Genomic DNA, 27,992 nt, shown 5'->3' with positions numbered 1-27,992 from the left:
TGGAAAGCATTTTCAAACTTTATTTACAACTGTCACAGTGACAAAAAGTAGTTTGAAAAAAAAAAATGCTAGTTTCTCCCTGAGCCTCAAAAAAGAACAGATAGAAGTTACAGGAGGTTCATCTTACAACAGGCATTTTTACTGAAATACTAGGGTTGGTTTTTTTTCCCCCAATAGGATCAGTTAGAAATACACACAAGTTACTTAAAAAAAAAAAAAAAAAGAGAGAGAGAGGAGGCCAGACAGGAGCTCAGCCACTTGTTCAAGAGCAGCTGGGTCCCCACAGCAGGCTCACCGCTGAGGGTCCTGACTTAAGCTTTCAGCCCCTGGCCTGCTCAGACTCCATGTGGTCATACAAAGGGATCTAGCGACCAGCAAAAAATAATAAACCACCCCCATAAACACACATATACACGAAGCAGATTTGTTACGCAGTTTACAAGCACGTTCCCATCACACGGCAAGACTGGGACAGATGATACAGGGGAGCATGAGACAGGGACACAGAAACACGGGATTTTCAAAGGCAAGACCCCATCCACGGAGGGAGGCATGGGATGAGAACTGCAGCTGTGAGCGGGGAGAGGAACGGGGAAAGGCTGAAACAGGAGGAGAGGGAGAACGAGAGAGAGAGAGAGAGAGAGAAAGAGAGAGAGAGAAAGCTCCCTCGAAGGGCCGGCTGCAGGCCTCTCCCACTTGCCCGAGGAGCTGGAAGAAGTTATTGCCATTGGTGTATGCAACATGAACAGACAACACAGAGGGGTGGGGGCGGAGGGGCGAGGGGATGAGCATCGGCTGCCCAGAACCAAGTCCTGCTGATACTAGTTAGCCACGCTGGTCCTCCCGCCCCAGCGTTCCCCAGAGCCACACTAACCTTGAGGTATTAAGTACAAGTCTACACGCGTGTCCCAACCAAAGGGCCTCAGCCTGGACGGCCTGGGGCCCTGAGGGGACGAGGTGGGTGCCTCAGTCGGCTGTGTTCAGCCCCAGGGAGGGACTTGAGCTTGCTTCTTGGCTGCACAGTCCTGCTCTGAGATAGAGATGTGTGAAGGGTTTCGTCCTGCAATCTCTGCAGCTCCAGACGGTTCTTAACTATAAGAAGCTCTAAGTCCAGGGTAGCTTTCTCTGCAACTGTAGCCCTTGCAGGGGTCAAGCGGGAAGGGATGCAGCTCCCTCCCCACGCCACCCACCCTCCACATCCAGGAACACAAGGGACGAAGCCCAGGATCTCAAGACACCCTTGAGTTTCAAATTCCATCCCCGGGCTGCCTGTCACCGCCATTCACAGCTCCCAGGCTCTGCCAGCTCTCAGGACCTGCCTTAATGCTCACTTCCCAGTGAGAAACAGAGAAAGTCTCCCCTGCTGGCCACTCAGCCCCCACCGGAAAAAGAAGCCAAAATCCCACGTGGGAGTGGGTACTGCGGCTGGTCAGGCTGGCTCGAACCCACGCAGGGCTAGCAGCCACCCAAATGGCTGCGCTGGGGCTGGGAGGGTGGGGGTCAGGAGGAGGAAGGGCCAGCCCTGGGGGGAGGCCCGCTACTCTATGCCTCCACCCAGAGGGAGAGCGAGTCTGGGGAGAGCAGCGGGGGACGGACCTCGGTGTCCAAGCATCTATCTTGGCCCTCCAACAAGGGAAGGAAAGGCCCTCGCTATTTCCAAAAGGTCTAGGGTCGGGGGCAAAGAGGATAAATCAGGGTAACGCTCAAAAGTGCAGCCTCTTAAAAAACCTCCAGATCACAGCAGGCAGGTGCACCTGCCAGGGCCCGAGGGGAGGGTCTGGAGAAGGAACCAGGAGACTTTTCTCTTTCCCGGCATTACCTCTGGCTGGCTCTGCAGGAAGCCAGGCTCCACGGCTCTCCTTCACCTGCCTCCCATTACAGACCAACACACCAGAAATAACAAAGGCGGGCAGTGGGCAAAACTAGAGAGAGAGATGAAGACTTTATGGGGTGATGTCTCGATAGCCAGTGTGTGCTGCTGGGTCCATCCTTCCTGGCTGCACTTCTCTGCTCAATGTTTTCTCTCAAATGTGTATTTTCTCTTTCATCTCCTGTTTGTTTTTCTTGCCCCAGACGCCCTCCCCCAGAGCCCACTGGAGTCCCAGGGCTGCCCCCATCCTGCCTGAGTTCAGATAACGATCTCCAAGACGCCCGCCTCCCCGCACCCCACCCCTGCTCTAAGAAGCTTCCTTTCTCAAAGGCCTGGCACATAGTCGCAGAGGGCTCCGCTGCCCAACATCTCAAAAAAGGAAAAGAAAAGAAAAGAAAACCAACTCAGTGATTTGCAGGTGCAGAACGGAAGCCATCATCTGACGTGTGCAGAACTGCAGGGGCTCACACACGCTCTCCGTCCGTGGTAGTGGGAAAGAACACAGTTCAGGTACAGAGGCTGTCTGGTGTGACCCCGAGGGAGCCGGCGTGGACTCTACTGCTCCTTGTTTTCACTCGCTGTCTCTTCACAGTTGTCCTGCGCATCCTCCTGGACCAAGAACTCCTCGGGGGGCCACCGGAGCTCCCCACTCTCCACCTCCCCCTCTGTGGGCTCCACCACGATGGACGGCAGACGGTCCTTCAGTTTGCAGCAGCGGTCAAAGTCTGACGGGTCAGGGAAGATCTGAAATAAAAGCAGAGAACCCAGTCACGTTCATGTGCAGGACTGAGCCCCCACTGTACACCAGGGACCATGCTATGCCCTGGGGAGCATCAGGCAGGGGGCAGGGAGCAAACTCCAGGGCAACAGAGGAAATCAGCCCTCGGCCGACTAATCCTGAGGCTGAAGGCTTTCGTGGCAGTGCTACCAAACTGGTGTTTGTCCTTTTTGGTTTTGTTTTCAGATAGAAGAACTCAAGACCATGTCCTCCACAGTAAGTCACATCTCCAGTTGTGGCAAGCATTTTAACTACAAGTACAATGCATACAGCAGGTGCCACAACAGCAAATTCCTCCCAGGATAATTATCAACACTTGATGTGAGCCAGATACCAGGTATTTTATGTAGGTCATTTGTACCCAACACAGTCATGTTGAAACACAGGTGCTGCTAATGCCACTCAGGAGATACCTGGAGAAGGAGGGTGCCCAAACCATTCAGCCTAGAAATGTGCAGTGGTAGAATGGGATTCAAACCCAAGTCTGTTTGACTCCCAAGTCCATGCCCAATATCACCTGCCCCCTAAGACAGGTTCTAACCTCACTACAGCTGTGAAGTTGAAGTCAAATCAGAGTTGAATGCATGGTCCCAGACACGGGCACGTGGGAACACAATCCCAGGCTCCTTTTCCACCTGTGAACAACCCCTGGCTCCTTGACAGCAAGGAGATCAAACCAGTCAGTCCTAAAGGAAATCAACCCTGAATATTCATTGGAAGGACGGACGCTAAAGCTGAAGCTCCAATACTTTGGCCACGTGATGTAAAGAACTGACTCATTGGAAAAGACCCTGATGCTGGGAAGGATTGAAGGCAGGAGGAGGAGGGAGTGACAGTGGATGAGATGGTTGGATGGCATCGCTGACTCAATGGACTTGAGTTTGAGCAAACTCCAGAAGATAGTGAAGGACAGGGAAGCCTGGCATGCTGCAGTCCATGGGGTTCCAAAGAGACGGACAAGGCTGAGCGACTGAACAACACCCTTCTTGATAATTCTATACCTGAAAGAGTCTACTTCTCTTTCCAAAGTCCTGTCCACAAGGTTCCTTTTTCTAAGCCTACTGTGTGTCTTGCCCAGAGCCAGGGGAAACCCTAAACTAGGCTATAAAATCCAGGCTCTGTGGCTTCCCTTTGCGCGCGCTGCCCTGTGACTACAGATGACCCAATTCTTTGCCCAGCAGCTTAAGTGCTTAATCCCAAGGGCTGCTGGTCCCCTGCCACACACAGCCCTCGGGCACAGACCAGAGAGCTGGAGAGAAGAGGCTGTCTGGGCTCCTGGGGCTTACAGAATCACACAGCACCTATAAGTTCATCTCTTCCCAACCTGTCCTTATAATAGATACAGAAACTGAGGCAGCGGGGTCAGGAGACTTGCTTAGAGTCACACAGCTTGTTCATGGCAAAAGAAAGGAAAGTGAAACAAGGAGGGGGTAGAGACACATTTGAAGAGAACCTGGGGGCTCCCCGTGCCTTGCTCTGTTCCTTGGAGGTACTAAAAGGGCTCTCCTAGAACCTCAGGCCTGCCCAACTTCTGGGGTGTAATGAGGGTGCCCAGTCTTACTGCACCTGACCTCATGAAGTGTGGTCCCCTGACCATGTCAAGGGGCCACGTGGGGCTTCATGGGCCTCAACACAACCTCCCCAGTCCCTGCAGACGAGTGATTATTAACCATTTATCCAATAAAGCCCTATTGCTGGGGATTAAGTCTTAAGCCAGCTGCACAACCAGGCATCATTAAAGATTTAACGAGGCTTATAAAAAGTATCCTAATGGCAGCCAGGAGGAAAACAAGGAAGGGAGGGGCTCGGCTGGGGGTGGTGGTGAAGGGAGGCGTGGGGAAAGATGACCCCCCCCCCCAACCACAGGCGTCCTCTTCCCGAGGCAGCCAGCCCGCAGGTCTGCCCCTGGACTGGGCTGCGCACTAGACTCCAGGGCCGAGCAGGGAGAAGGTCACGGGGCTTACTTGGGCCCCTCCTCACTTCTCTCATGTGGAGCTGGAGCCCCTCCCTGCGAGGGGGAACCAGATGCCCTTCCAAGCACAAGCCTTGGGCGTGAGTGAGGGGAACCCCACAAGTGGAAAGTATGCTATGGTTTACAAAGCTCTTTCAGACATCACCTGCCTTAGGCCTTACTGCCACCACACCACATACCACACCCCCCCCACCAGGAGCAGAGAGACCCTGGGACTCTGAGGGCTACAAGGAAGAGCCAGGATTCAAACCAGATCTGCTGTTTTCAGCACCTACATCTTCTGAACAATGAATGGATGCCACTGAGCCAACATGCCCATTTCCTGGAAAGCTGAGCAGGGATGGTGGGTAAGACCCTGGGCTTTAATGGCCCATCTGGCAGTTCAGGCCCCAAGATGACTATCTTGGGCAGACAGGTCCAAAAGATGAACTGTTGAATCTGGACAGTTGTTCTTCATCTTCAAGGACAGAGCTGCGAAATATCAGGAGGGTATGGACACCAGGCCCAGGACAGCCCTGGACCCCTGCCTCTACCCTCTGACCTCAAGCCTGGGGCTGTACCTATGCTGCGACTCCCCGGCTGAGAGAGGTGGTGACTGGCTTCTAATTACAGTCGCCCATGCTGAGGAAAAGCCGAAGGGACACATAAAGGCTAGCAAAAGGAAGAGGAGGACAGCAAGGAAAGGGCATGTGGTGGAGAGCACGTGACTTCGTTCTGAGCTGGGAGGGGTTGTCTCATTAAAAGTAGGGAAAATGTGAAGATAAGGATGATGCTGCTGCTGATGGAAGATACGGCAGGCACATTTGCTGAGCAGAATCGCAGATCACAATAATCCTCTGAAGTATGCAGTGGTGTGATCACTATTTATAGATGAGAAAACTGAAGCACACAGAGGGCAACTGACTCACTCAAGGCCACAGAGCTAGGAAGTGGCTGAACGGGGACCCAAACTCAGACCCACAGGACTTCAAAAGAGGCGCCCATTTGATAACACAAAGGGTCACGCCACAGACCCCAGGTTCTCACTATGTCCTTGACATCACTTGTCCAACCCTACCTAACCAAGACCTCTCAACCACCTGGGCCTGAGTTTCTCCATTTAAGAAGTGAAGTGGCCTCTGGTCTTACTAAATGGATACAAATCCTGGGCAAATACAAAGATGATAAAATGCTTTGAGGACATATGTTAAATTCAAATTGGAATGTCCTCTTTGGAACAGTTTCAACAGGACTATGGTAAGTATTCAACCTCCAAGCAAGAGGTAGCAATACTAACACAATAATTAAAATAATTCCAAACAATTTCATACCAGGAGCCACACAATTAAGTCTTTTAAGTCCCTGGGGGAAGTCTGAGCATTGAACTTCTGATACTGCTTAGTTGCCAGAGAACTTTGCTCCCTGAATTGCTCAGAGCAGGCACCATGGGGAAAAAAAAATTTTTTTTTATAACAAAGCCTGTTAATTACTTAAAAAAATCACTATAATAATCTAACCTTCCCATCAGAGATTATATTTTATTATCAGATAATACCAATTTATGTCTCTGAAAATTGTAGCTCTCTCCAAAGACAAACAGGACGCACCCAGAACCAAACAGCTTCTCATTTCCTTACATCCAGACAGAAAGCCTTGCAAAGCATAGCTGAGTGTTTTGCCAGTACAATCTTATCTCTGACAGCTGCCTAAGAGGCTGACCCCAAGGAGGTCAAGATTTTTCCACTAAGTCATGCTTTTTAATCATCTAGGCAGCAGAAAAATGAGAGGTTGCAACGGCAATTTGATGGGGTGGGGAAGGCAGTGGAAAAAAGGACTCAAGTCAGACTTGCCAAGCACATGACAGGTAGGGCTGGGGCGGCAGGCCAGGCCAGCATGCTGTTTGCCTGCAGGAACTGGCAAGGGATAAACCAATTGCCCCTGTTCCAGAAAGAAAAGGCTTCTGGCTAAACCTCTTACCCCAAAGCGCCCCTTCTTCCTGGACTGGGGAAGGGGGAAAACTCCTTTTCTCTTCTCTCTGCAGCAAAGGCTGCCCTCCAAGAAGTCCGGAAAGGACTATGGGGAGGCTCTGAGAGGTACTTCCCACCCTCACCCTCCAGGCAGGACAGGTCAAGACGCATCCCTCACAGCTGGAATTCTCTCAACCCTGCCCCTTGCTCTGTCCACCAAGACTGCACTCTACCACCAGCTGTCCCCTTGGCTGCCAAGGCCAATGGCTTGGATGAAACTAAGAGACACCAAGTTCCCTTCTTTGCACACGAAGTCTTGGTGATCACATGCACCAAGAAACCCCAGGCCCCACCTGTCTCACTGTGGAGGAACAGCAGGTATTCCAAACTTGATAATGGTGAATTTCATAAGGGACATTTCTTCAAAGGCATCCTTTGCCGGGTCGCCTCCAATCCCAACAGGCTCTGACATTTTGGGAACTCCAATGAGTTCACTCGAAAGGTCAGAGGAGCTTTAGGACCTTCAGGGAACAAACGATCTGCGAGCTGTAGTTTGGATGCTGGAATTTCTGCCTGTGTATATCGGAGCTGTCCAATAGAACAGTATTTGGAATATGTTTCCCACAATAATGGAAATGTCTTCTACTAGCACTGTCCAATGGCACCAGCCACGTGTGGCTCTTAAGCACTTGAATTGAGGCTAAGTTTAAAATTTTTCCTTTCATTTTTATTAATATAAACATATGAAACATGTAAAGTCAAGTAAATATAAGTTGCTACACAAGTAAATGGTTAAATATGAGGACAGCAGAAGTAGGACTGTCTGGGAAAGCTCAGGATGTTTGGCTGATGGGCCGACATGGGCTGCCTCGGAGCAGGGAAATCTGGGGTTGAAGGTGAGCTCCTGGAGATGAGGAATTAGTCAGCAGGCTTTTGTTGAGAGTATAAAAGTTGCCGGTCAGACAGCTCCCATTTCACCCACGCAAGGGAACTGAAAGGTAATATCCAAGTTCCAAAGGCCTGAAATTTGGAGGCCTAGCTATCAACTGTCTGCCTCTAAGCCAGGTGACCTAAACCTGGCTGCCTCTGGGGTGGGAGAGGAGAGAGATGCCTGGCACCTAGGATGGAAAATGTGAGTGATTCTGGTTGGAGCAGCTCCCCCTCCCCTCTGCCACCCCACCATGTACACTCATCCCTCAGCCATCACCCCGACAAACAACCACAACCCGAGCTGGCCACAAACAGGGCGGAGGGCTTGGCAAAGAGTTGAAAGATGCTAATAAGGGAAAGTGGACACCAGCAAGTAGAGGAGATGAAAGGTGGTTAACTAGACACAAAGGGGTAATTACCAGTTCTGCAAGCTGAGATCCAGGGAGTTTGGCCATCCGGTTCCTCTTTGCTAGAGAGGAATAGAAGGAAGAGGCATGTTGGGGTGGGAAGGGGAGGAGGGGAGGTGGGATAGAATCTGAAATGAATAACCAGGTGGCTCTCCAAGGCCCTGAGCATCCAAAACCACACAGTGAGCCTCTTCCCTCCCTGAATGGGGAAAAAAAAAAAATCAACCTCAAACCTGCGATGGAAAATTTCCACTCTCGCAGGTAGACCAGGAGTCTGAAAGATCTGGCTTTTCCCTAGTCCCTGGATCTTATTATCTCTATGACTGGGGTCAAGTCATTTTAATTTCCCTGAGCCTCAGCTGCCTCCCAAGTAAAATGAGGAAGGAGTTCCCACTCTTACTGTATTGTTGGAAGGATTACGTGATGCTTCAGATTGACTGCCAGCGTGGTACCCAATAGGCTTAAAGATGTGGAGGCCCACCCCCCTCCTTTCCTCATTTATAAATTGGGATTAATGCTCATTCCCATCCTACAGGGCTTTGGAGAGAACTAAATACAGGTATGTGCGAACATGTTCTGTAAATTTAAAATTCCTAATGATGGTTCTTACTAGGTAAAGCTGGGGTCCCCAGGGAACATTTAGATTGAGGGGCTGGAAAGTCTGTGGCTGTGGCTTGGGACAGAAGGAAATCAGCAGCACTCCTGGGCTTGTGCTCACAAATTCTAGGCCAGGTTCTTTGGAGAAATGGTTGTGACTTCATCACTTCCTCCCCAGTGCCTCTCTTCTCCCGGGGCATGAGTCAGGCCAGCTGGAATGAAAGCCACTGCCTGGTCCAGATCCTGGCCTTTCACTGGAAGCTCCTGCAGCTGGAAGTCTCCCGTTTGTGCATCCTTCTCTCCCTCCCCCAGCCTGCTCCCAGGTCCTGCTGCCCAGGTTTCTTATTTTTCCTGAAGAACAACAATGGATTGGCCTTGTGTGTTTATTCCTCCCTAGGAGGGGCTGGTTTATAACAATGGGCAGATCTCTACCAGCATCCTGCTCTGCCAAACGCTAAGTGAATGAGAGGCAGCTAATTAAAAAAAAAAAAAAAAAAGTACAACTTGCTTTATCACCACTTGCAGTTTACTGACTTTTCAAAGTGAAATGTGGCCGGTTAAGAACAGAAAGAATTAGAGCTTAGGGGCACAGTGGCCACTGATGGATGCAGCCGCCAAGGAAGAACAATCTCCCATCTCCACTGGGATGCTAGTGACCTCATTCTCCATCCTTGAGACTCACCTCACTCGAATCTCCCCTGGACAGAGTTATGGAATATCCACCTCACCCTCTCCTACCCTTCCCTGGTGTCTCTAATCCTAAAGGAGACTTGAGTAGAGATTTGGGGCTTCATAACAACTATTGGATCTCCTTCCTTTGAATTAAAGATGCTTAAGCCTCTAGGCTTGAAACTTCAAAGAAAAGGAAATCCTCTGGATAAACACCATCTTTCATAAACATCTCTCCAACACACACCCATCCTGCAAGTCAAGAGTTCCAAATTCCAACTAATTAGCACTAATTGCTGCTGATAATTCTGGGTCCAGTGAGCTGATGGGGCTTTTGGAATATTAAAGAATGTCTCTCAAAGTTCTCCAGGGTGGTAAGAAAACACTGCAGCTATCTGGCATAGGATAATTTCACATACCCACATCCTATTGTGTATATCATTATTGCCCTTTGAAAAGAAGACAAGCTTCTCAGTCATCTCAGGGTTTGGGGAATGGCTTCTCTCTCTCTCCCATTTGTTCTACCCAAGTGTCCCACAGCCACACACTCCCTTTCTCAGAAAGCCCAGACTGACAGGGCTGCTGTCTCCAACCATTTCCTCACTCTTTGTTTTAGAGACAAAAATCTTGAATATTTGGCCTGGTCCCATAGCCTTCCCATTCTTGTCTGGGGCTCTGCTACTACATGGCTTCCAAACTCATCACTGGATGGAAACAACTTTCAGGTCTCCAAGGACTTGCTTACAGCCCCGCTCCAGGGCCTCTGCTTGGCCTTCAGTCATCACCACCTTTGCAGCACATTATGAGGCTGGCCTGCTTCAGGACTCACACTCTCTCCTTATTCTCATGATCTGGCTCGGGTTTGCCTGACCTGTCTAATGTCACCTTCCCTGTGCCCTCTCCGGACTTAGCATCCCCTTAGGTTTTTCTCTGGACTCAAGGCGGCTTTCTGGCTTCAACTGCCCGTCTTAGACTGAGGATTCCCCAATCCACGGCTATCCATGTCTTTCCACCATCTGTGAAAAGTGTCCACTTGGATGACATCCATCACCTCCCACTCACCTTTTCCCAAAGTGAGGTCATCAGCTAATGTATGTCTTTGAGAGTTTTCTGCCCCCTCCCAAACAGGAAGCTTGATAGTAGGTCCAATAAAAGAGATCTGGAGATTTTAGTTGATCATAACTACAGTGTTGATGTAAAAACATTGAAAGAAACAGGGCTATGTTCCTAGAGGTCTGCTCCTCTCTTGGAGCTCATCTACACCATCTGCACTGAGTTGCCCTGCTGCGGCCCTCTGATGTCTGTTCAGCTGAGAGCAGTGGTTCTCAAAGCTCAGTTCTCAGGTCCTTTTAGGGAGAGTGTCCATGCAGTTAAAATACTTTCTTCATAATACTAAGATGTTATTTGCTTTTTTGCTCATGTTGATACTTGCACTAATGGTATGAAAAACAATAGTGGGTGAAATTCCTGGTACGGGTGGCTCCAATGTTAAATAATCTGCCTGCAATGTGGAGACCCGGGTTCGATCCCTGGGTCAGGAAGATCCCTTGGAGAAGGAAATGGTTATTCACTCCAGTATTCTAAGCCTGTAGAATTCCTTGGACAGAGGAGCCTGGCAGGCTATAAGTCCATGGAGTTGCAAAGAGTTGGACACAACTGAGTGACTAATACTAATACGATGCAAGAATTATTGATGGCAGTAGCAGCAAACTCGTAGTCAATGTATTCTTCACCACCCCCCACTCACAATGAAAACAAAATTCTCCATGTCCTTGATGAAGCAGTAAAGGTTAACTTTTATTAAACACTGATTCTTTAAGTACATGTTTTTTAATACACTATGCAAAGTTGCTGCTGCTGCTGCTAAGTCACTTCAGTGTCGCCGACTCTGTGCGACCCCATAGACGGCCGCCCACCAGGCTCCCCGGTCCCTGGGATTCTCCAGGCAAGAACACTGGAGTGGGTTGCCATTTCCTTCTCCAATGCATGAAAGTGAAAAGTGAAAGTGAAGTCATTCAGTCGTGTCTGACTCTTCGTGACCCCATGGACTGCAGCCTACCAGGCTCCTCCGTCCGTGGCATCCTCCAGGCAAGAGCACCAGAGTCGGGTGCCATTGCAAAACTGGAATACAATATTTCTGGTGCATGTCAGAGCACAACAGTTGTCTCACAGAAAAACACGTATGGGATTGAGTTGCAAGCTGAACTAGCTACTTTTTTCCATGGAACACCATTTCAGTTGAAAGAATTATTGACCAACAAACCATGGTTATTCAGACTTGGATATTTGGCAGACATAAGACTGGTATTTCAAAAAAAATGTCTGATGATGTTTGTTACCAATGGTAAAAACTGAGGTCTCAAGCAAAAATTCGAATTTTGGAAAACTTGTATCAGCCATCATAAGCTTGACAGTTTCCTATCACTTGAAGAATTTCTGATGAGACCAGTGGAGATACTAACTAATGTGATTTTGTTTTTAATATTATGTAACAAAATGTATTAACATTTGGAAGATCTGCATAACTTGGTGAACCTATATTTTCCAAATGATCAGTACATCAGGTTGTGAAACCAAGCATGGGTAAAAGAGTCTTTCAAAGTGCAAGATAGGCTAATGAATTTTATATAAAAGTACAGAAAGTTCACTGATAAGGTTTCAGATTCCACATTACCACTAACCTTCAAGAAACTACCACTTATTCAGTTTTGCCAAAATATTCTAAGTACATATCTGCATAGGCCAGATTTCTTTCATTGACTTCAATCAACACATATCAAATCATAATAAAGTGAAGTCTCTAGCTGTTTTCTGTTAAGACAGATATCAAACAGATTTGCAAAAAAAAGTGAACACTTTTCTTTGTTTTAGAAAATATATTTACTTTTATTAAAATCATTAGTTATATTAATTAATGGTTTTAATTGTTATTTTAAAGGAGCTAATAAATAATAAAAATTTTAAACACTCTCTTAGTGTCAAAAGATATAACCTACATAAACAAATGTATCTCTGGGGGTCCTAAATAATTTTTAGGAATGTAAAAGAGACTAGGATTAAAAAGTTTGAAAGCCAATGGCCTAGAGAAAAGAATACCTTCATAAAGATGACTGTATAAGTCAAGGTTGAAGGATAATAAGTTTTAAAACTGGAAAAGACTTGAGGGGAACGTAAAAGGTACCTTCAAATAATTGAAAGGCTGACATGAAGTCTGAGAGAGAGAAGATTTTCTTTAACTCCAGGGGCCAACTAAGATTAGGATGGAGGATTTCACCTCATTATATAACATTTTAACAAAAAATGATAGAATCAACTCTCTCCATGACACATGGGGGAAGGCAAGGCCCAAAGAGATGCTGGGAGTCACCTGAGACGACGTAGACAGGAGCAAAGCCAAGCTTAGAAACCAGTTGTCCAGATTAATAGTCTAAAACCCTACTGTGCTGAGAGGTTCTGAGCTCCATATCACTAACAGTGTCCAAAGAACACATAGGTGACCCAATGTCATGCTACTGGCATTTGAGTGCATCCCCACAATGACAGAGACTGGTCCAAGTCTCAAAGGTGGTCCAGTCTCCCCCACCCCATCAGAGATGCTACAATACCACAGTTTTGATCCCAAGGAGAATATCTATATCCACAATCTCCAAATATGGTATATACTTTGAAAGAATTTTGAAAAATTGTCTCCTTTCACACCTTTTAAAACTGACACCTAAAACTTTTGCTATATTATAAACACCACCATTTTAAAATAAAACTTTTATGCTACTCTTTTAAATGTGTACTCAGTGGCTTATAAACACCATAACAATTTGATAGCAATCATCACCTATTTAAAAAAAACCTCATGAACAAGCTCTTCAGTCAAATCATATTCCTTTCTCTACTTGAAAATGTATGTCCATTCTACTGCTCCATAGAAGTTTATCTTAATATATTTTCCTGTTTGAAAGTTTTTAGTCATTAGCTTTTTCATACTTCTCAGGAATAGTATGTCTTTATTGCGTATAAAGTGACTTTTAATGTTTTTATGTCCTGTGACCTTAAGGTTTTAAAAAAACAAAATTCTGGATTGTCTTATTGCAGCTAATAGTATATAAGTGATCAATAAACATACCACAAATAATTATTAAAGACAGGCAATTTTTCATTGGTTTCCTATAGACAAGTGGGACTTATGAAGCTTTTAAGACAGTAACATTTTCAAATGGTCCATTTGTTGATGCCGTGAAAGTTTCTACATGCTGGGGAAGCACCTTAAAAGATTCAGGTTGGTGAGAAGCAGGTCCTCTTACAAAGAGGATGGAGGGCAATCTTGACCAGAAGGGTAGGAAAAGAGAACTGGTGAGATCTGCCTTCAGGAAACACAGTTTTAGAAAGCAACAGAGGGAAGCCAAAGATGTGGAAACTGATTTTTCCCCAAATGCTCTCTGCTGTCACATCCCTTGGAAAGTTCCTGTGAACCCCAGGGCCAGCTGTCCTCTGGTTTTAACACTTTGCTGAAACAAGACGTGGTGTATACACAGAACATTTATTAATAAGTAATTTGGCATTAAAACCTCCAATATTAGGGTGCCAAGGAAAACAGCCAAAAATATTTCTGATATGGCTTTAACTGCTGTATCCAAGGGGCCAAATGAAACACACACACACACACACACACACACACACACACACACACACAGAAATCATAATTTAGTATTAACTGATCTTTAAGAATGCTTGCATCTAAGAGTGTATCTTCCACTCTGGAAGAAAGCAGTTCCTCATGGTGACAACAGTGACACCCGCCACAGAAGCCAGGCACCACCTCTGTTACTCTTTCTTGTCCACACACGCACTGTGGCTCAATTATATTTTTTCTTTACTTGCTTGTCTAAACATATTAAAAAAAAAAAGAAAACTAGTATTACTTATCATAGATGGTAACCATAAAATACACTTTCAAAGTTTGTCTGTATAACACATTAACTTTGCAAACCACCAGGCATACGGGGGCCCTACTGGAATGCTAGGCTATTTACCTGTTGCAGAGAACCAGGAGTCTTGCAGTGCTGTTGGATGGAAGGCCCTTGAACGCTGGCCCAAGACTTCTATGATGTTCAGATCGACTTCTAAGAGCCCAGTGTATCCTTGATTCCAGAGAAGCTATATTTCTTTTTTTTTTTTTACTTTTATATTGAAACATAGCTGCTTAACAATGTTGTGACAGTTTCAGGTAGACAGCAAATGGACTCAGCCACACATATACATGTATTCATTCTCCCCCAAACTCCTCTCCCATCCAGGCTGCCACACAATGTTGAGCAGAGTAGGGGAAGCAATATTTCTAAACCATGACCATTCCATGAGCCAGACCTGAAACCCCAGGAAAACCCAGAGGGTTCAGGGGACTAACGTGGATCTGTTCAACCTTCGTTGGTCTCCAGGCCAAGGCAACTTCCCCCATCTTCCTCAAGGTCGCACAGTGCTCCAACATCCTTAACAAAGGAGATAAATAGGGGAATCGCCAACTCACATACATTCATAATCCATAAAGTGTGTCAACATATCTACTATAGGACAAGAATGTCGCTGGCTATTTTAGAATGCTGGCTAAATGGTATCCAAACATCATTAACTGCTATCATCTCTGCTCAGAATAAGCAATTAATAAACTAGAGGAAGATGTACTGCTGCCGCTGCTGCTAAGTCACTGCAGTCGTGTCCGACTCTGTGCGACCCCAGAGACGGCAGCCCACCAGGCTCCCCCATCCCTGGGAGTCTCCAGGCAAGAACACTAGGGTGGGTTGCCATTTCCTTCTCCAGTGCATGACAGTGAAAAGTGAAAGTGAAGTCGCTCAATCGTGTGTCCGAATCCTAGCGACCCCATGGGCTGCAGCCTACCAGGCTCCTCAGTCCATGGGATTTGCCAGGCAAGAGTACTGGAGTGGGGTGCCATTGCCTTCTCCAAGGAAGATGTACAGCATCTCTCAAACACTTTAAAATAATCAAACACCTTTCTGACTCTCTCCACAAAGCCCCTCCATCATCCTACCTGTATAGATTTTATACCCCCAGAGATTCTATGTGCTATAGCTTTCAATGCTGGGAGCTGGGATATTATGATAAACTCTTTTGTTTTCTGTTTTTTAGGTAATATATAATCAAGAAACTTAATGATGTTGAATCTCATTGATTCAGTAATTCTATTTCCAGGAATTTCTGGAAACGAATCAGACTTGTGCAGAGCTTTGTGTAAAATGATGTTCAAAGCAGTGTTCTCTGTAAGAATAAAATATGCCACAACCTAAACATTCAGAAGTAAGTGGTACATAACACAATGAAGCGCCAGTTTACAAAGAGAACCAAATGACAGGAACATAGTCACAATATCATATGAAATGCAAAAAGACTCACTAGATTCACTCTAGCACACACAGTATTTCCTCAATTTTATTTTTTAACAAAAATAAATATAAAACTAGAAGTAAACAGATCAAAATGTTTCAGTGATAGGAATGTGGGCATTTAAAATTTCCTTTGTACTTCTCTATATTTCTCTAAATTTCTAGAAGGAATTAGTATCACCTTTATAAATTATGACACACACACAAACACTGTTACACCTTTTGACTCAGAAATTCTACTTCTAAGACCCTATTCTAAGAAATAATATAAACTCCAAATATAGATTTATATCTAAAATTATATATAAATTATCATACTATTTATAAAATAGAAATGTATACAATCTAAAAAACTAAACAATTAGAGAATGGTAAAAAAAATCATATTGTAACTTTATGATAAAATATCACAGTTATTAAAATGCTGGCTTTGAGGCATTTTTATGATAAGTTATGATAATGTGATGCTGATGACTTACATACCATTAAGTGAAAAAGCAGAACACAATTCAGTATCTTGAGCACATAAAAATACAAGTGCCTTGGAAAAGATGCTAAAATGTAAACAGTTGCAATTTATGCACGGTCAGATTATGGTGACTTGGAAAAGAAAACTTTAAAGAAGAAAATAAAAATTCCACAGGGGGTATGTGTTACTTTAAAAATTTGAAAAGTAAGCATAAGAATAATAAAACATATTCCCAGTGAAAATGTGAAATTACTCAAAAAGGGGGGAAGGAAAAGGAAGTTTTCCTACAGTTACAGAATTCTGATCTAAAATAACTGCTATTAACATCCTGCCATCTGCCATTTTGGTCATAAGTGAGTGTGTAAGTGTGCTCACGTGTGTGAGAGTTCATGTAAGCGGAGGCGAATGTGAATGTGCGTGCGCGTGCAGTCGTGTAGGCATCTCAGGCTCAGTCCCCGGGAATCAGCGGCTAAGCCTGGTGCTACCCACACACACTCGCCTGCTGAAAAATTAGAGCTGACACATAGGGCTGTGTCTGGAGAAAATGTTTAGCAATTTGGGAAAATCAAGGATTCCTCTCAAATCCAGAGATGTCTCAAGCTCTACACAGAAGATGAATTCAAGGCACACTAATTAATTCTGCCTGGGAACCACCTTCAGGTTCAAGTTAGGAGAAAGTCAGACCTAGAGACACTCCCCAACACACACACTGGACTGAGGTTTGTGACTGCTCTCCTTGCTCAGGGCAATTCTCCTGATGGTGAGAGATCTGGAACCTTCCTTCCTATTGGCTCCAATACAATCCCTGGCTGGGTTATAGACAGTCAGTGTCACTTCAGCTAAATGTTTGAGTGTTTCTTCTATACAGTTTATGTAAAAGGAGCTTCTCACAGTGCAAGGCAGTTAATTCTAGCAGAGAGGGGGCTGAGGGAGCTCCCAAACTTCCCTTGAGGTCAAAAAAGTCAAGTCAATTTGCAACTTTTGGGAAATTTTAATTCTTTTTCTATGACAGATCTGTGCAACAAAGGGCTCTCCTTCAGTCAAGGAGTGAGGAGTAGAGACCAGATTTTGACTGACTGATAAAGATCCTCCTGAGCTGGGCTCAGGGACAAGGGAAGGCAAGTGGCGAGATGAGCGATGGCTGAGGGGACCCCATGGCTATGAGACTGCAAAGGAGTGAAGCACAGGAAGCTCTGATCCCTGTGTGAATGAGGGCCTGTCTTCATCCTGAGAGGATTATTTCAGGACTTGGGCCTGAGAGATCATTTCAGGACATTCACTAGACACCCAGGAATAGCTCTTGGCTCTAGTCACAAGATTTGCCACCCAAACTCATCCCTTTTCCTCATGGTACAATCCTCCTCTCTATCCCACCTGGGAGACTAGGTCAGCATAGAGAAAAATGCTGATCCTATGAGAACCCACGCCATGGGGTGGCCAAGTGGAGAGAGAATTCTCAGCTCAGGAAAGGGAGAGAAGAAGGGGCCAATCAATCACACAGCATCCAGTAAACAACGATTGGCCAGACTCTGCGCCCGGCTCTGTGGGAACAAAGAGCCATCTAAGACACAGACCCCGGGCCTGGAGAGCGATGCACACACCACCGCTTGAGAGGCCTCAGGCCCAACACAGGCCCTTTGAGAGAAGGCCGGGTTGTATGGCTCCAGTGTGCGTCACGTTGGCTGGGGAAGTGAAGCAAGCTTGTTCTCTCCCTGGCAGTGCTACAGACTCACTGCTGTGACCACGGTGTGTGCGTTGTGGGGGGAGCCCCCGTGGGAATAAGTCCAGCCCTCTGCAGGCTCTCACCCAGGGGCATTCCAAAACAGTGAATGCCGTGTGTGTGTGCGCGTGCGTGCGTGTGTCTGTGTGTCAAGGCGTCAAGGCCCTGGGCATGGAAGGAAGGTGCTGGATCCCCCACACAAAGTAGACATAACCTGAACACTGACGTGACCTGGGTGCTGGCTCAGAAAGAGGCAGCACGTGCAGACGTAGCCCCAGTGCTGCTCAAAGAAACAGACTCCCTCTGCTTCTGAACCTTGTGGCTCTAGCTGCCTTGTTCTGCCTCATATTCTTATGAATTGTGCCAAGCAGGGAGTGGAGTGGACAGGGTAGGGATAGGAGAGAGAAAACATGCTGGGATTCCAGGAATATGTTCATGGCTGGATGTCTTTTGCCAAGTGCTTTGGAATTTTAGCTTTATGTCCCTCCAGGGACAACTGAGGCTTTTTAAGTCTGATGTGAAAGATGATTTCCTGGTGACCAGGGGACTTCTGTGTGCCTGCTCAGCCAGGGCTCCCAAACTCCTGAGAACCACGTGGAGGGTACTGCAGCGGGGGGTAACCAATGAGACAGTCGCGCCAGGAGGAGGAGACAAAGGGGGCTGATGACACGCCTGGAGCGGCTTTGTGAGCAGGGGCTTGAGGGAAAGAGAGCAGAGACACATGCAGGAACCCCAGCCTGTCACGGATTTCCACACCTGCACTTACACAGGAGGGAACAGGAGAGCCAGGCGCGGGGGTCCCATCAAGAAAGGCCCAGTAGACAGGTGAGTGACAAGCAAGCATTTCTGAGCCGCTGTCTGATTGTAGAGGTTCAGCTGAGCCTGCTCTTTGAGACAGAAGTTGCTGCTTCTGATGAAGAGTGAGGAGGGGGAGGAAAGGGAGTTGGCAAAATGCTGGCCTTGGAGGTGGAAGAGACAGAGAAAGCCTGACCCAGGAGGGGCCAGGTCTCAGCCAGCCCGGTGCTTCAGACCTGTCCTAATGCAGAGCTGAAAGAGAGGCTCAGACTGCAAGAAGCAAATGACAGGACTGTGGCAGGAAAAGGTCACCCACCACTGTCCCCCCTCCCTGTCCTACAAAAGCCAGGACATCCCTCCCTCCCGTCTCGGGAAATGCAGAGGAAGATGCAGGAAAGCTCTCAGCGCTGAGGATCAAAGGGAAAGCCCAGCACACGAGGCACTGTGGTGCATACAGAATCAGTGCTCCCGTTCACGGCGCATCCTCCCTGGCTTCCCTGAGAAGGAGGGGAGTCCGCTGCTCCTCTGCCTGGTGGGTGGACGTCAAACGGTAGGAGCATGAAGCCAAGAACAGCAGGAGGAACACGGGCGGCCAGGGAAGGACGGGGTGATGATCAGAGGGGAATTTCAAGAGCCTAGGAAGGGTAAAAGTTATCAGATCTTGGTCCAGTTGCTTGAGAGGGGGTAGATTTAAATGAAGACCGAAGAGCCATATCTCTGTCTAGAACTCAGCAAAGGGGATTAAAAACTGCAGAAGCCTCAGCAAGCTGTGCTGGGGAAGCTGGGTGGCCAGGCTGAAATGCACAACCTTTGGGTTGCAGCAACATCCATGACCAGAGGTGAACGCCCAGGACCCTGCCCTATTCAGGGCCCAGACCAACTCAGGCACAGCACAGAAGAAGATCCGGTCAGAGAGGCATTCCAAAATGTCACAATCAGTGGGGTTGCAGGGAGCCTGCAAGGCAGCCACTGACCTGCTTCCCTGAATTAGAGAAAGTAGGAAGACATTAGGCAAACATCCCTATCCATCTATCCATCGAGCCAGAGAGCAAAAAGCTGACAGATGCAAGGTGGGGAGGGAGCTGCAGCCCAGCAGGGACAGAACCCCATCCTCCTTCTGAAGACCCTCCCACTCAGCCCCCTGTGTGCTGGCCACCACTTTCAGCCCTGCCCAAAATGTACTCTACTTTCTATTAACTGTTCATTCACCTACCTGGGAGGGTGAGATAATTCATGCCAAGTGAGAAAGCAGATATGGACTGCACATATTGAATTGACTCTCTAAGTAAATGTTAAGATAAAACAGGGTACTGGCTCTGTCAATTTTTATACATGCTCATAAAACAGCACTAACTCCCCAAGCACAAGAGATAGGGCTTCCCCAGATCTCTTAGGGTATAAAAAGACATCTGTCTGAGCCTGTGTAGGGGATGCAGGTTTGAACCCTGGATGGGGAGGGTCCCCTGGAGGAAGAAACAACAAACCCACTTCAGTATTTTTGCCTGGAGAATCCACATGCCCAGAAGAGCCTGGTGGGCTACAGTCCATGGGGTCACAAAGTGTCAGATATGACTGAGCAGAGAGAGATTTGAGGCTGAGGAGGCCCTTTAAAAATTCTAAAGCAAAAGTGCAGGTGAGCAGCTTTAGAATCAAGAGACTCAATTTTACTGAAACTACCACCATTCACTTAGCACCTGCTTTGTCAAGGCCCCAAGCCAGCAGGCACCTCAGTTTGGGGAGGCCTACTGGAAGGGTGATGGGTGATAGGCACAAAGAGGGAATAAGGCATCCTCTGGCCTTGGAGACCTGGGCAGGGAGAAGGTTAGGCAGGACCACGGCAGCATCATTTAAGCTCAAATGCCACAGGCACTGGAGAAGAAAGATGCCACATCTGGGGCAGAGAAATCAGCAAAGCTTCGTTCTGGGGAGGTCTGGAAGGTGGGGGGAACAACTGACAAATTCCAGTGCGCCTATTTATTTTACGACCTTATTTCAAGGTCAAACCACAAGTCTGAGATTCTGTTTCAACTGCTAAGTCGAGATTGATGTCTCCATCCCACTTTTAGTTCCTGGGAAAAGCAGGTCGCAGTAAAAGCCATGTACTATTATTACCCTCGGGAAGAATGCCAAGAACAGAGCTCAAAGCTCTGCTGCCCCCAAATCCAAGCCCAGCCTGAGCATGTACAATGGACAGACCTCGGCCAGTCCCCAGAGTTTTGGTGGGAATGTGTTTAATTGGATGGCAGTGGCTTTGAGTGGACCCAGAGAATACTGGTTAGGTGACAATTGTCAGACCAACTAGCTGCAGAGCCCTAAGCCTGGCCCAAACAGGGGCAAGCCAAAGGTTTGCCTACAAAATTAGAGATGGAAGTGTCCTCTCAAAGTCTTAATTTTCTTTCAAGGCCCCAGTCTGACTTTCTCCTCCCAAGCCTTCCCACTGCCACACATCCCCAGACTGACCATAGCTTTCCAACTGCTCCACCAGATGGCCTGTATTCCAGTTATGTGCATGTTGGTCTCCCCCATAAGCCTTGGACCCTCCTCACAATGCCCAGCATAGCATGTTACATACAGCAAGTGTCCACTAAATGCTGATTGGTTGAAGAGAACCACCACTCCCCTCTCTCTTCCCCAGGAAGACCTTTCTGAAATCTTGTGATGGACTGCACTGGAGTTCAAGGTAAGATATTTTGGAACTGGGCAGTAGTCTGCTTCAAGGTAGCAGGAACAGATGCCCTGAAAGGCTGTAAAAACTGGGCCCTTAGTCTAGCACCACAAGCGAAGCTCTGAGGGCTCTTTGCTTAGGCAGCATTGCGTTATCTCAGGAGCCCAGAAGCAATTTTTTTTTCCTCCAGCCCGCAGCAGCCCCAGCTGAGCTGTCCTCAGCCAGCACCACAGCACCTTCCTCTGTCATTACCTACTCTCCCTCAGATTCAACAGAGTAACCTGAAGGTCAAGAAAACTGCCCTCTAGGACCTGGCCCTTTATCCTGGGATGTATTCAAAAGGAGAATATAGAAAGCACACATAAGACATACCGACGACTGTGTCTGGAAAGGTTCTGTGATGGAAATCTGAAACCCAGAACGAAACAAACAAAAAAAACCCTCACCTGTAACCACAGAGAGATTCAGTCTGATTCAGCGACTTGGAAACTGGTATCCAAAAACACCCCAGCCAGTGGGTCAGGAAACTTCTGCCCTCCCACAGGCTGCGGGGCCTGCAGTTGTCTCTTACAGACCCTCTGAGGGTGGAAGATAGAAAACCAACCAGGAAAGGGTATTTCCACCCCCCAACCCCGAACCCCCTCAAGCTACCTGAAGACTTCTTTCCAGCCAACAGAAGAGGCTTGCCCATATCGACACACAACAAAGGGGGCCTTCTTGAACCTCCCAAGTGTGTCTGAGGAGCCCCCTGCTGTCACCTGCCAAATTACCTAAGCCAGCCTCAGCTTTCATCTCGGCTCTCTTTGATCACCCTCCCTCCATCACACCCACCCAGCTTTCTGTTTTCTCTTTCTTCACAAAAAACAAACCTAGAATGGTTCTAAGGAGTGACTAGCCAGAGCAAAGTCTCAGTTCGAGCCAAGAACCAACCCTAAGGCACAGACGTATGACGCACCAGAAGAGTAAGGCTTTGGAATTCGAGACCCAAGTCATCCACTCAGTCTGAGCCTGTTTCCTCATCTGTGAAACAGAACAATAATTCCCACCTCAGAGTTATAGTCAAGACTGAGCAAGCACTGTTTGTAAAGTGCGTGGCCCATAGCAGCGTTCAGCTAGTATCTGCTGAATGAGCCCACTGCACCCCATTCATTTTCCCCATTCAGGCATGCCACAGTTTCCAAGATCTTCCCTTAAAAACAGACTCTTTCCTTCCCCATATGTAATGACCTAGGCACTCTCCTCAGAAATCTGAAAACAGTTCACTGCCCTGAAGGTATCTGAAGGTCTCTGCAGTGGGCCAGGCGCAGTGGAAAGCATATGGTAGGCCAGAAAGAGCACGGGCCTGAGAATCTGAAGGCATTACTCAGACCACCCTTTCGGTCCTTATATATTCTGGATCCACCACACAGGATAATCTCTGTGCTGGATGCTGGCAATCACATCCTTGAGAGAGCTACCCTTTGGGGAAAGGTCTCTTCAACTCTAAGTAGTTTGAACACTAACCGTGTTGGAATCAGTTGATCAACCATCAGCCAGAGGAAGAGAGCAGCATTTGACACAGCAATTCCTCCACCAGACCATCCTTCTTCATAAGATGCCCCTCACAGCAATGTTACTACTGCCCAAGGCTTCCCTGGGGAGGGAAGTTCTGGTCTGAACTGACTGCACAAATCACCTCCCCCTTTGCCACCATAAAGGGAAGAGTTCGCAGCAGCCAGGATGACTAATTAAGAACTGGCTCACGCTTTCTGAACACTTACTGTGTCCCAGGTACTGTGACTGCCTTACCCATGTTATTTCATCATGTTGAATCTTCACAATTCTATGAGGTAAGAACGACTGTTGTCCCATTTTACAGATGAAGAAATTGAGGCTTATTGGCATTCGGGAACTTTCTCAAGGGCACATAGATCTTACAAACAGCAGTGGGATACAGAACCAAGTCTACCACCAGCCCCAGCAAAAGCCACTAGGCTCTAAGAAGCCAGAAGGGAAGCTGTACTGAACTCACCTGGTAGGAAAGGCCATCTTTTCGGGGGTTGAGGCCAATTTCTTCCATGGATGGGGTGTTCATCATCACTTCAGTCATCTCGGCTGATCTCAGATAGTCAGGGCTGCCAAGAAACCCAGAACAAAAGTCAACAAACATACACACTTTCACATTCCTCCTCTCGTGCCTTCTGCTGTTAAATCAGGAAACTGTCTGGAAGGAGGATGAGAGGTGTTCAAAACAGATCTCACAGAAAAACAAGCTCATACCCTGAGGAAGCGCCTTACAAGCCCAGAGCATCAGGGCTTTCAAAAAAGCCCATTGTCTGAAAACCACTCTGGCAAACCTCCTCTTTCCTCCTCTCCTGTACTAGTCCCCACTGGCACAAAATGACTCTGAATTTTCTTTTAAGTGACAGAACTAGAAAAAACCCCAAAACAGTAAGTAGCGGAGGCCGTCTGTCTACATTAAAACCAATTCAACCCATCTCTATTGAAAACGAATATTGCTATTACATAATGATAATAGGCCAACCTCAGGGAAACCAAGTCCAGTACTGCTGCCTTCCTAAATTTCTATGTCTCTCTAGTGTTCCTTTTTGCAAAATGTCCCACATAAAGCCCCAAGGGGTCAGCTTTCCCCAAGCTTCACATCTGCCATCCAAGCCCTTTCTCTAGCCCTTGCCACAGCAGCTGAAAGCTCACAGCTTGAAAAACATCCCCTGGATTAAAAGCCTTAAGGATGCCCGGACTCTGATTGCAAAGGAAATTTCCAGAGGGGCCAAGTTGGCCCACCAATGGCTGACATGTGAAAGTGCTTTGTACTCTGTAAGCAGGATACAAGCGTTCCATTATCCTCACACAAGCCATGGGCACGTACAGGGTCCCGAATGTGTAATGCCAACGTACTCGCTACACAACACTCAACATTTTCACCATCATGCCTTTATACATGGTTAAAAATAAAAAGTAGGGTAGGCTTTAGAAAGACCACAGCTAAGGAAACAGGGGTACCAAACTCGTTTTCACTTTACAGTTTCTACATAGCGTAGAAATGGCACTGGATTTGGAAACAAAAGCAATAGATTCTGGTCCAAGGTAAGCCACTCAAGTGCGGTGTGATTCTGAACAAGTCATACACCCTCTCTGAGCCACAGGTGCCCTGTTAGTTACCATGACACTAATGCAGAGCTCACAGTTTCACAGTTATGCTCACAGGGCTCCACAGGGTGGGGGTGGGGCACTACAACCATGAAATGCTAATCAACTGTAAAGTGAGGCCCAACCTTCATCTCTCAGGGGACAATAACCCTGATGGGCCTTGACACACAACTCGGTGAGTTTTGAGTGGTCAGGGGAACACAGCCTCCAACGGCCTTTCGAGTCTCACCCATATGGTACCTGGATGTAGGACGGAAGGGGTCCTCCGCAGGAGGGCACAGCAAGCCTCAGGGGTGAGGGGATTTTCACTCTCTTTTGAGAATGCAGTCTCTTTTCTAAACAAGCAGGCTGGGTTGAGGGAGGGGAGACTAAGAGAGGATGCTAGGCTTCCGGGCAAGTCTGAGGTCAGGGACTAGGACTCCAAAGTCAGTTTCCTCCTAGGTTCGGGTAAGGCTAGTGCCCACCCGACTCTCGCCGGGCTCTCAGCCTGATGTCCCAGCGTTCACTCCTCTCTCGGCGCCGGGCCGAAAAGTTGAAGCAAGAAGCGTGAACTTTCCGGTTTCTGAGCTGAGCAGGACTGCGCGGAGCTGGAGCCTGCGGGGCCGGGCTCTCTGCGCCCGCACCTGAGAGAGCGCTCGGGGCCGCCAGCGCTCGCCCCCTGACCGCTCTTCCTCTTCTCAGCGCAGGAAGGAAGCAGCAGCCGGCACGCAAGTCCCAGCGGCCAGGGGCTAGCTCTTCAACCCGCCGGGCGCCTAGGACGCATCCCTCCCAGCCCCGATCTCAGGTTTGGTGCAAACCTGCGCCTTCCGCTGCCCGGCCCGGGCTCATCCAGGCGAGCCCGGGGGAGCGGGGAGGGCGGCTCCTCCCCAGCCTCGGCCCCCAGAAAGGCGCGTCGGGTTAAGGAGCTGTGGAGAGGAAAGGGATCGAGAGATGTAGCAAGTGATTGTGCGGCTGCTTGTGGCTTCAGTCGAGTTCTGCGTGGAGAGGGCGTTTTCCCCACCCCTCGGAGCTCTGCAAACACGGCCGCTGCACCAGCTCAGCCTGGCGGCCGCGGGCCTCGACGCCAAGACTTGCATGCAAACAAAAAGGAGAAGGGGAGGGGCCGGGAAGAGCTGGAGCCCCCTGCGCCAGGCCGGGCGCAGCCCTCCGCAGAGAGGGGGTTTTATTAGTCGGGTTCAGCCCTGGCCTCTGGTTCTTCTTCCACCCCACCGCGACCGTACACACACCCTCCCAGCCGTCACTTAAGTGAAGGCTGCGAGTTCACTTCCTTTGTCTGGATGCTCTCAGCAGCAGCACCACCACCCCCACCTAGGCAACCTTGACGTTGACTCCTGCACGGGCTTGGGCGGCTGGTTAGTGCCCGGTGCCCGCATGCCGCCCGCTGCCCTCCCAACCCAGCCGGTACGAGCAGACGCCCCGGGGCCCAGCAGCCACGGCCGCGAGACGGATGCCCGCAGAGAGTGCAGAAGATACTCACCAGTGAATGGGGAAATAAACAGACATGAAGTCCTAGGGTAGCCTGACCCACGCCCTTGTGATTTAAACACAGTCACTGCGTCCTGGGTAAGGATGTCAGGGGCGCAGAGAGGGGCGCCAGGCTGCCGGGCGCCGGCACTGGGCGTTCGCTGGTCCGCCTCCGGGAGACAGCCCCACTACCAGCGATGTCGGCAGCGCAGACGAGCTCGCGGCCCCACAAAGAGCCCGGGAAGCGGTATTTATAGGGGCGGGGGCGGGGCTCGGCTCCAGGAGGCCACGCCCTCCCTCTCCCACTCCTGGAATAACGTCACCAAAATCATGAATGGCTTCAGCGCTCGCAGCTCCGGCTGGCGGCGGCTGGGGGGCGCGCTCGGCTCCGCTCCGCAAGGGCCGTGGTTTGCTGCAGCTTTCTAGCCCGGCCCCCACCCCACCACTCACACACGCAAACACGCGCGTGGACATGGGCACGCGCACACCCGCACGCACGCACTAGGACCTGAGTTCAATGTCAACGCCGCTACCCGCTTAACAATCCCGCAGGCGTCCGCGCCCCTCTCGCTGCACACACCCCAGGGTCTTCTGGGCTGAGGACTGTGGCGTGAGGAGGGCGCCGGGGCCCGCTCTGGACACTACCGCTCCGCGGCCGCCCTGCCCTGGGGGAGGGCGCCATCCCTCAACCAGCGCCCTCTTTTGCACCCACGCGCCGTCCCCAGCCCACACCTGGGGTTCACCCCCGCTCCCCCAGATTAGGCCTTTCCCTGGCATCCTCTCCCGCAGCACCTGGATCGCTGCGCCCGAGGCGAGGCGCGTCTCTTTTGTCCCCCGGGAAGCTGCGTGGAAATGAGAGCACAACTCCAAAAGAGGCGGTGGGAAGGTGGGAGGGTGCGCGGAGCTGGGGCGACCGCGGCGGGTCACGTTAGCTTGCAAGGGGCTGGTCTGCAGCGCTGGGAGCCGTGGAGGGTTTGATCTGGGTGAGAAAAGATGTGGTGTCGTCGTAGGGTTTTTTTCCATTGGACACATACACACTCGGCCGGCGGGCGGGGGACCGGGGGTGCTGCGGAACGCGCCGCACAAGAACACACCACCCACCAGCCTGGGCTCGCAGATCTGCTCCAAGGAGAAGAAACAAAAGAGCTTCAGCCGAACCCTCCCACCCTGCCCAGGAATTGCGGTGCCGCCGCCGGGAGGCTCTAGGGCTCTCAGGCTGCAGAGCAGCCCCCATAGCAGGGGTGGAGTCTGCCCCTCTGTGGCTGGAGTGCGTTGCTTCACACCTCTGCCTCAAAGACTCCTGTGAAATAGCTTCATAACCCTGACAAGTGTACAGAGGATGTCTGTGGGGCGGTAGGGGGAGGTGGGGAAGGAAGGTATCCCAAACTAGGTAAAATGAAGTGTATGTTGAACTCAGCTCTTTGCAAGATAGTGAATGTATTGGGTCCATATGTTTGTACTTAAAAGTAGAAACATCAGGTTTATCTCGGGTAAAGGAGGATAGGATTAACGGTGAGGTTTTGACAGTGGCAGTGTCATGAGGGGGCCCTCATAATTTGATCAACTCTCTCAAACCAACCCAAATAAAAATAATCTATAAGAATGTACAAGAATAACTACATGAAAACCAATTTTGCTCTTTTTAGTCATTCATATATATAATCTGAATAAAAACAAAGGACTTCCTGTGAAAATGTGCCTCCAGGCCAGATCCCTAGTTGCTCTTCCCAACCAGAGAAATTCAGGAGCTTCTCACCAACTTGTCCTCCACGCCTACCCCACAAGATCTATCAGAAATTGATTTCAGCTGCCAAGTACCACCTTCATTCTGCTCCTTTGACGGTAGTATCCTGCTGAGGGTGATGATGCTTCTCTGGGCAGGTGTCATGGGGGTGGGTGGGGGTCAGATTCCAAGTGTGCGCTTTCTGCCGACAGGGGGCGCTGTTTGCGCCTTGTCTGCAAGGTAGGGAAGCTTCTCAAAGGATGCCTGTGAGGGTGACATGTCATCTACTCTGCCCAAGTAGAAGCCGGTGATTGGAGACCTGGTTTCCAGCCTGGACTTTCTGGGCACCTAAACAAGAGTTCCTGAGCCAGGGCCTGGGTGCTCTCTGCCATCTCTCCTCAGTAACAATCCGTGGCAAAGCCTGGCATGAAGGGCTGTCTTACCA

The 27,992-nt window shown here is 48.8% G+C and overlaps 1 protein-coding gene across 2 annotated transcripts; it reads right to left on the bottom strand.

Moving 5' to 3' along the window:
• On the bottom strand, positions 1-26,805 carry LBH (LBH regulator of WNT signaling pathway). 2 transcript variants are annotated; one of them, XM_060413843.1, is made up of 3 exons: positions 26,617-26,805; positions 23,222-23,324; positions 1-2,614 (listed from the first exon to the last, which is right to left on the bottom strand). In XM_060413843.1, exons 2-3 carry the CDS (start codon positions 23,297-23,299, stop codon positions 2,426-2,428), a joined length of 267 nt encoding a protein of 88 aa, XP_060269826.1. In that variant the 5' UTR covers positions 23,300-23,324; positions 26,617-26,805; the 3' UTR covers positions 1-2,425. The 2 variants fall into 2 exon arrangements, with proteins under 2 accessions (XP_060269826.1, XP_004005846.1); XM_004005797.4 differs by lacking the exon at positions 26,617-26,805 and adding an exon at positions 25,838-26,052.
• Between the last annotated feature and the right edge of the window lie 1,187 nt (positions 26,806-27,992).

The sequence above is a fragment of the Ovis aries genome, chromosome 3 (genome assembly GCF_016772045.2).
Source record: "Ovis aries strain OAR_USU_Benz2616 breed Rambouillet chromosome 3, ARS-UI_Ramb_v3.0, whole genome shotgun sequence".
Taxonomy (NCBI): Eukaryota; Metazoa; Chordata; class Mammalia; order Artiodactyla; family Bovidae; genus Ovis; species Ovis aries.
Note: the sequence above shows the minus strand (reverse complement) of the source record. Positions and strands in the feature narration are given on the sequence as shown.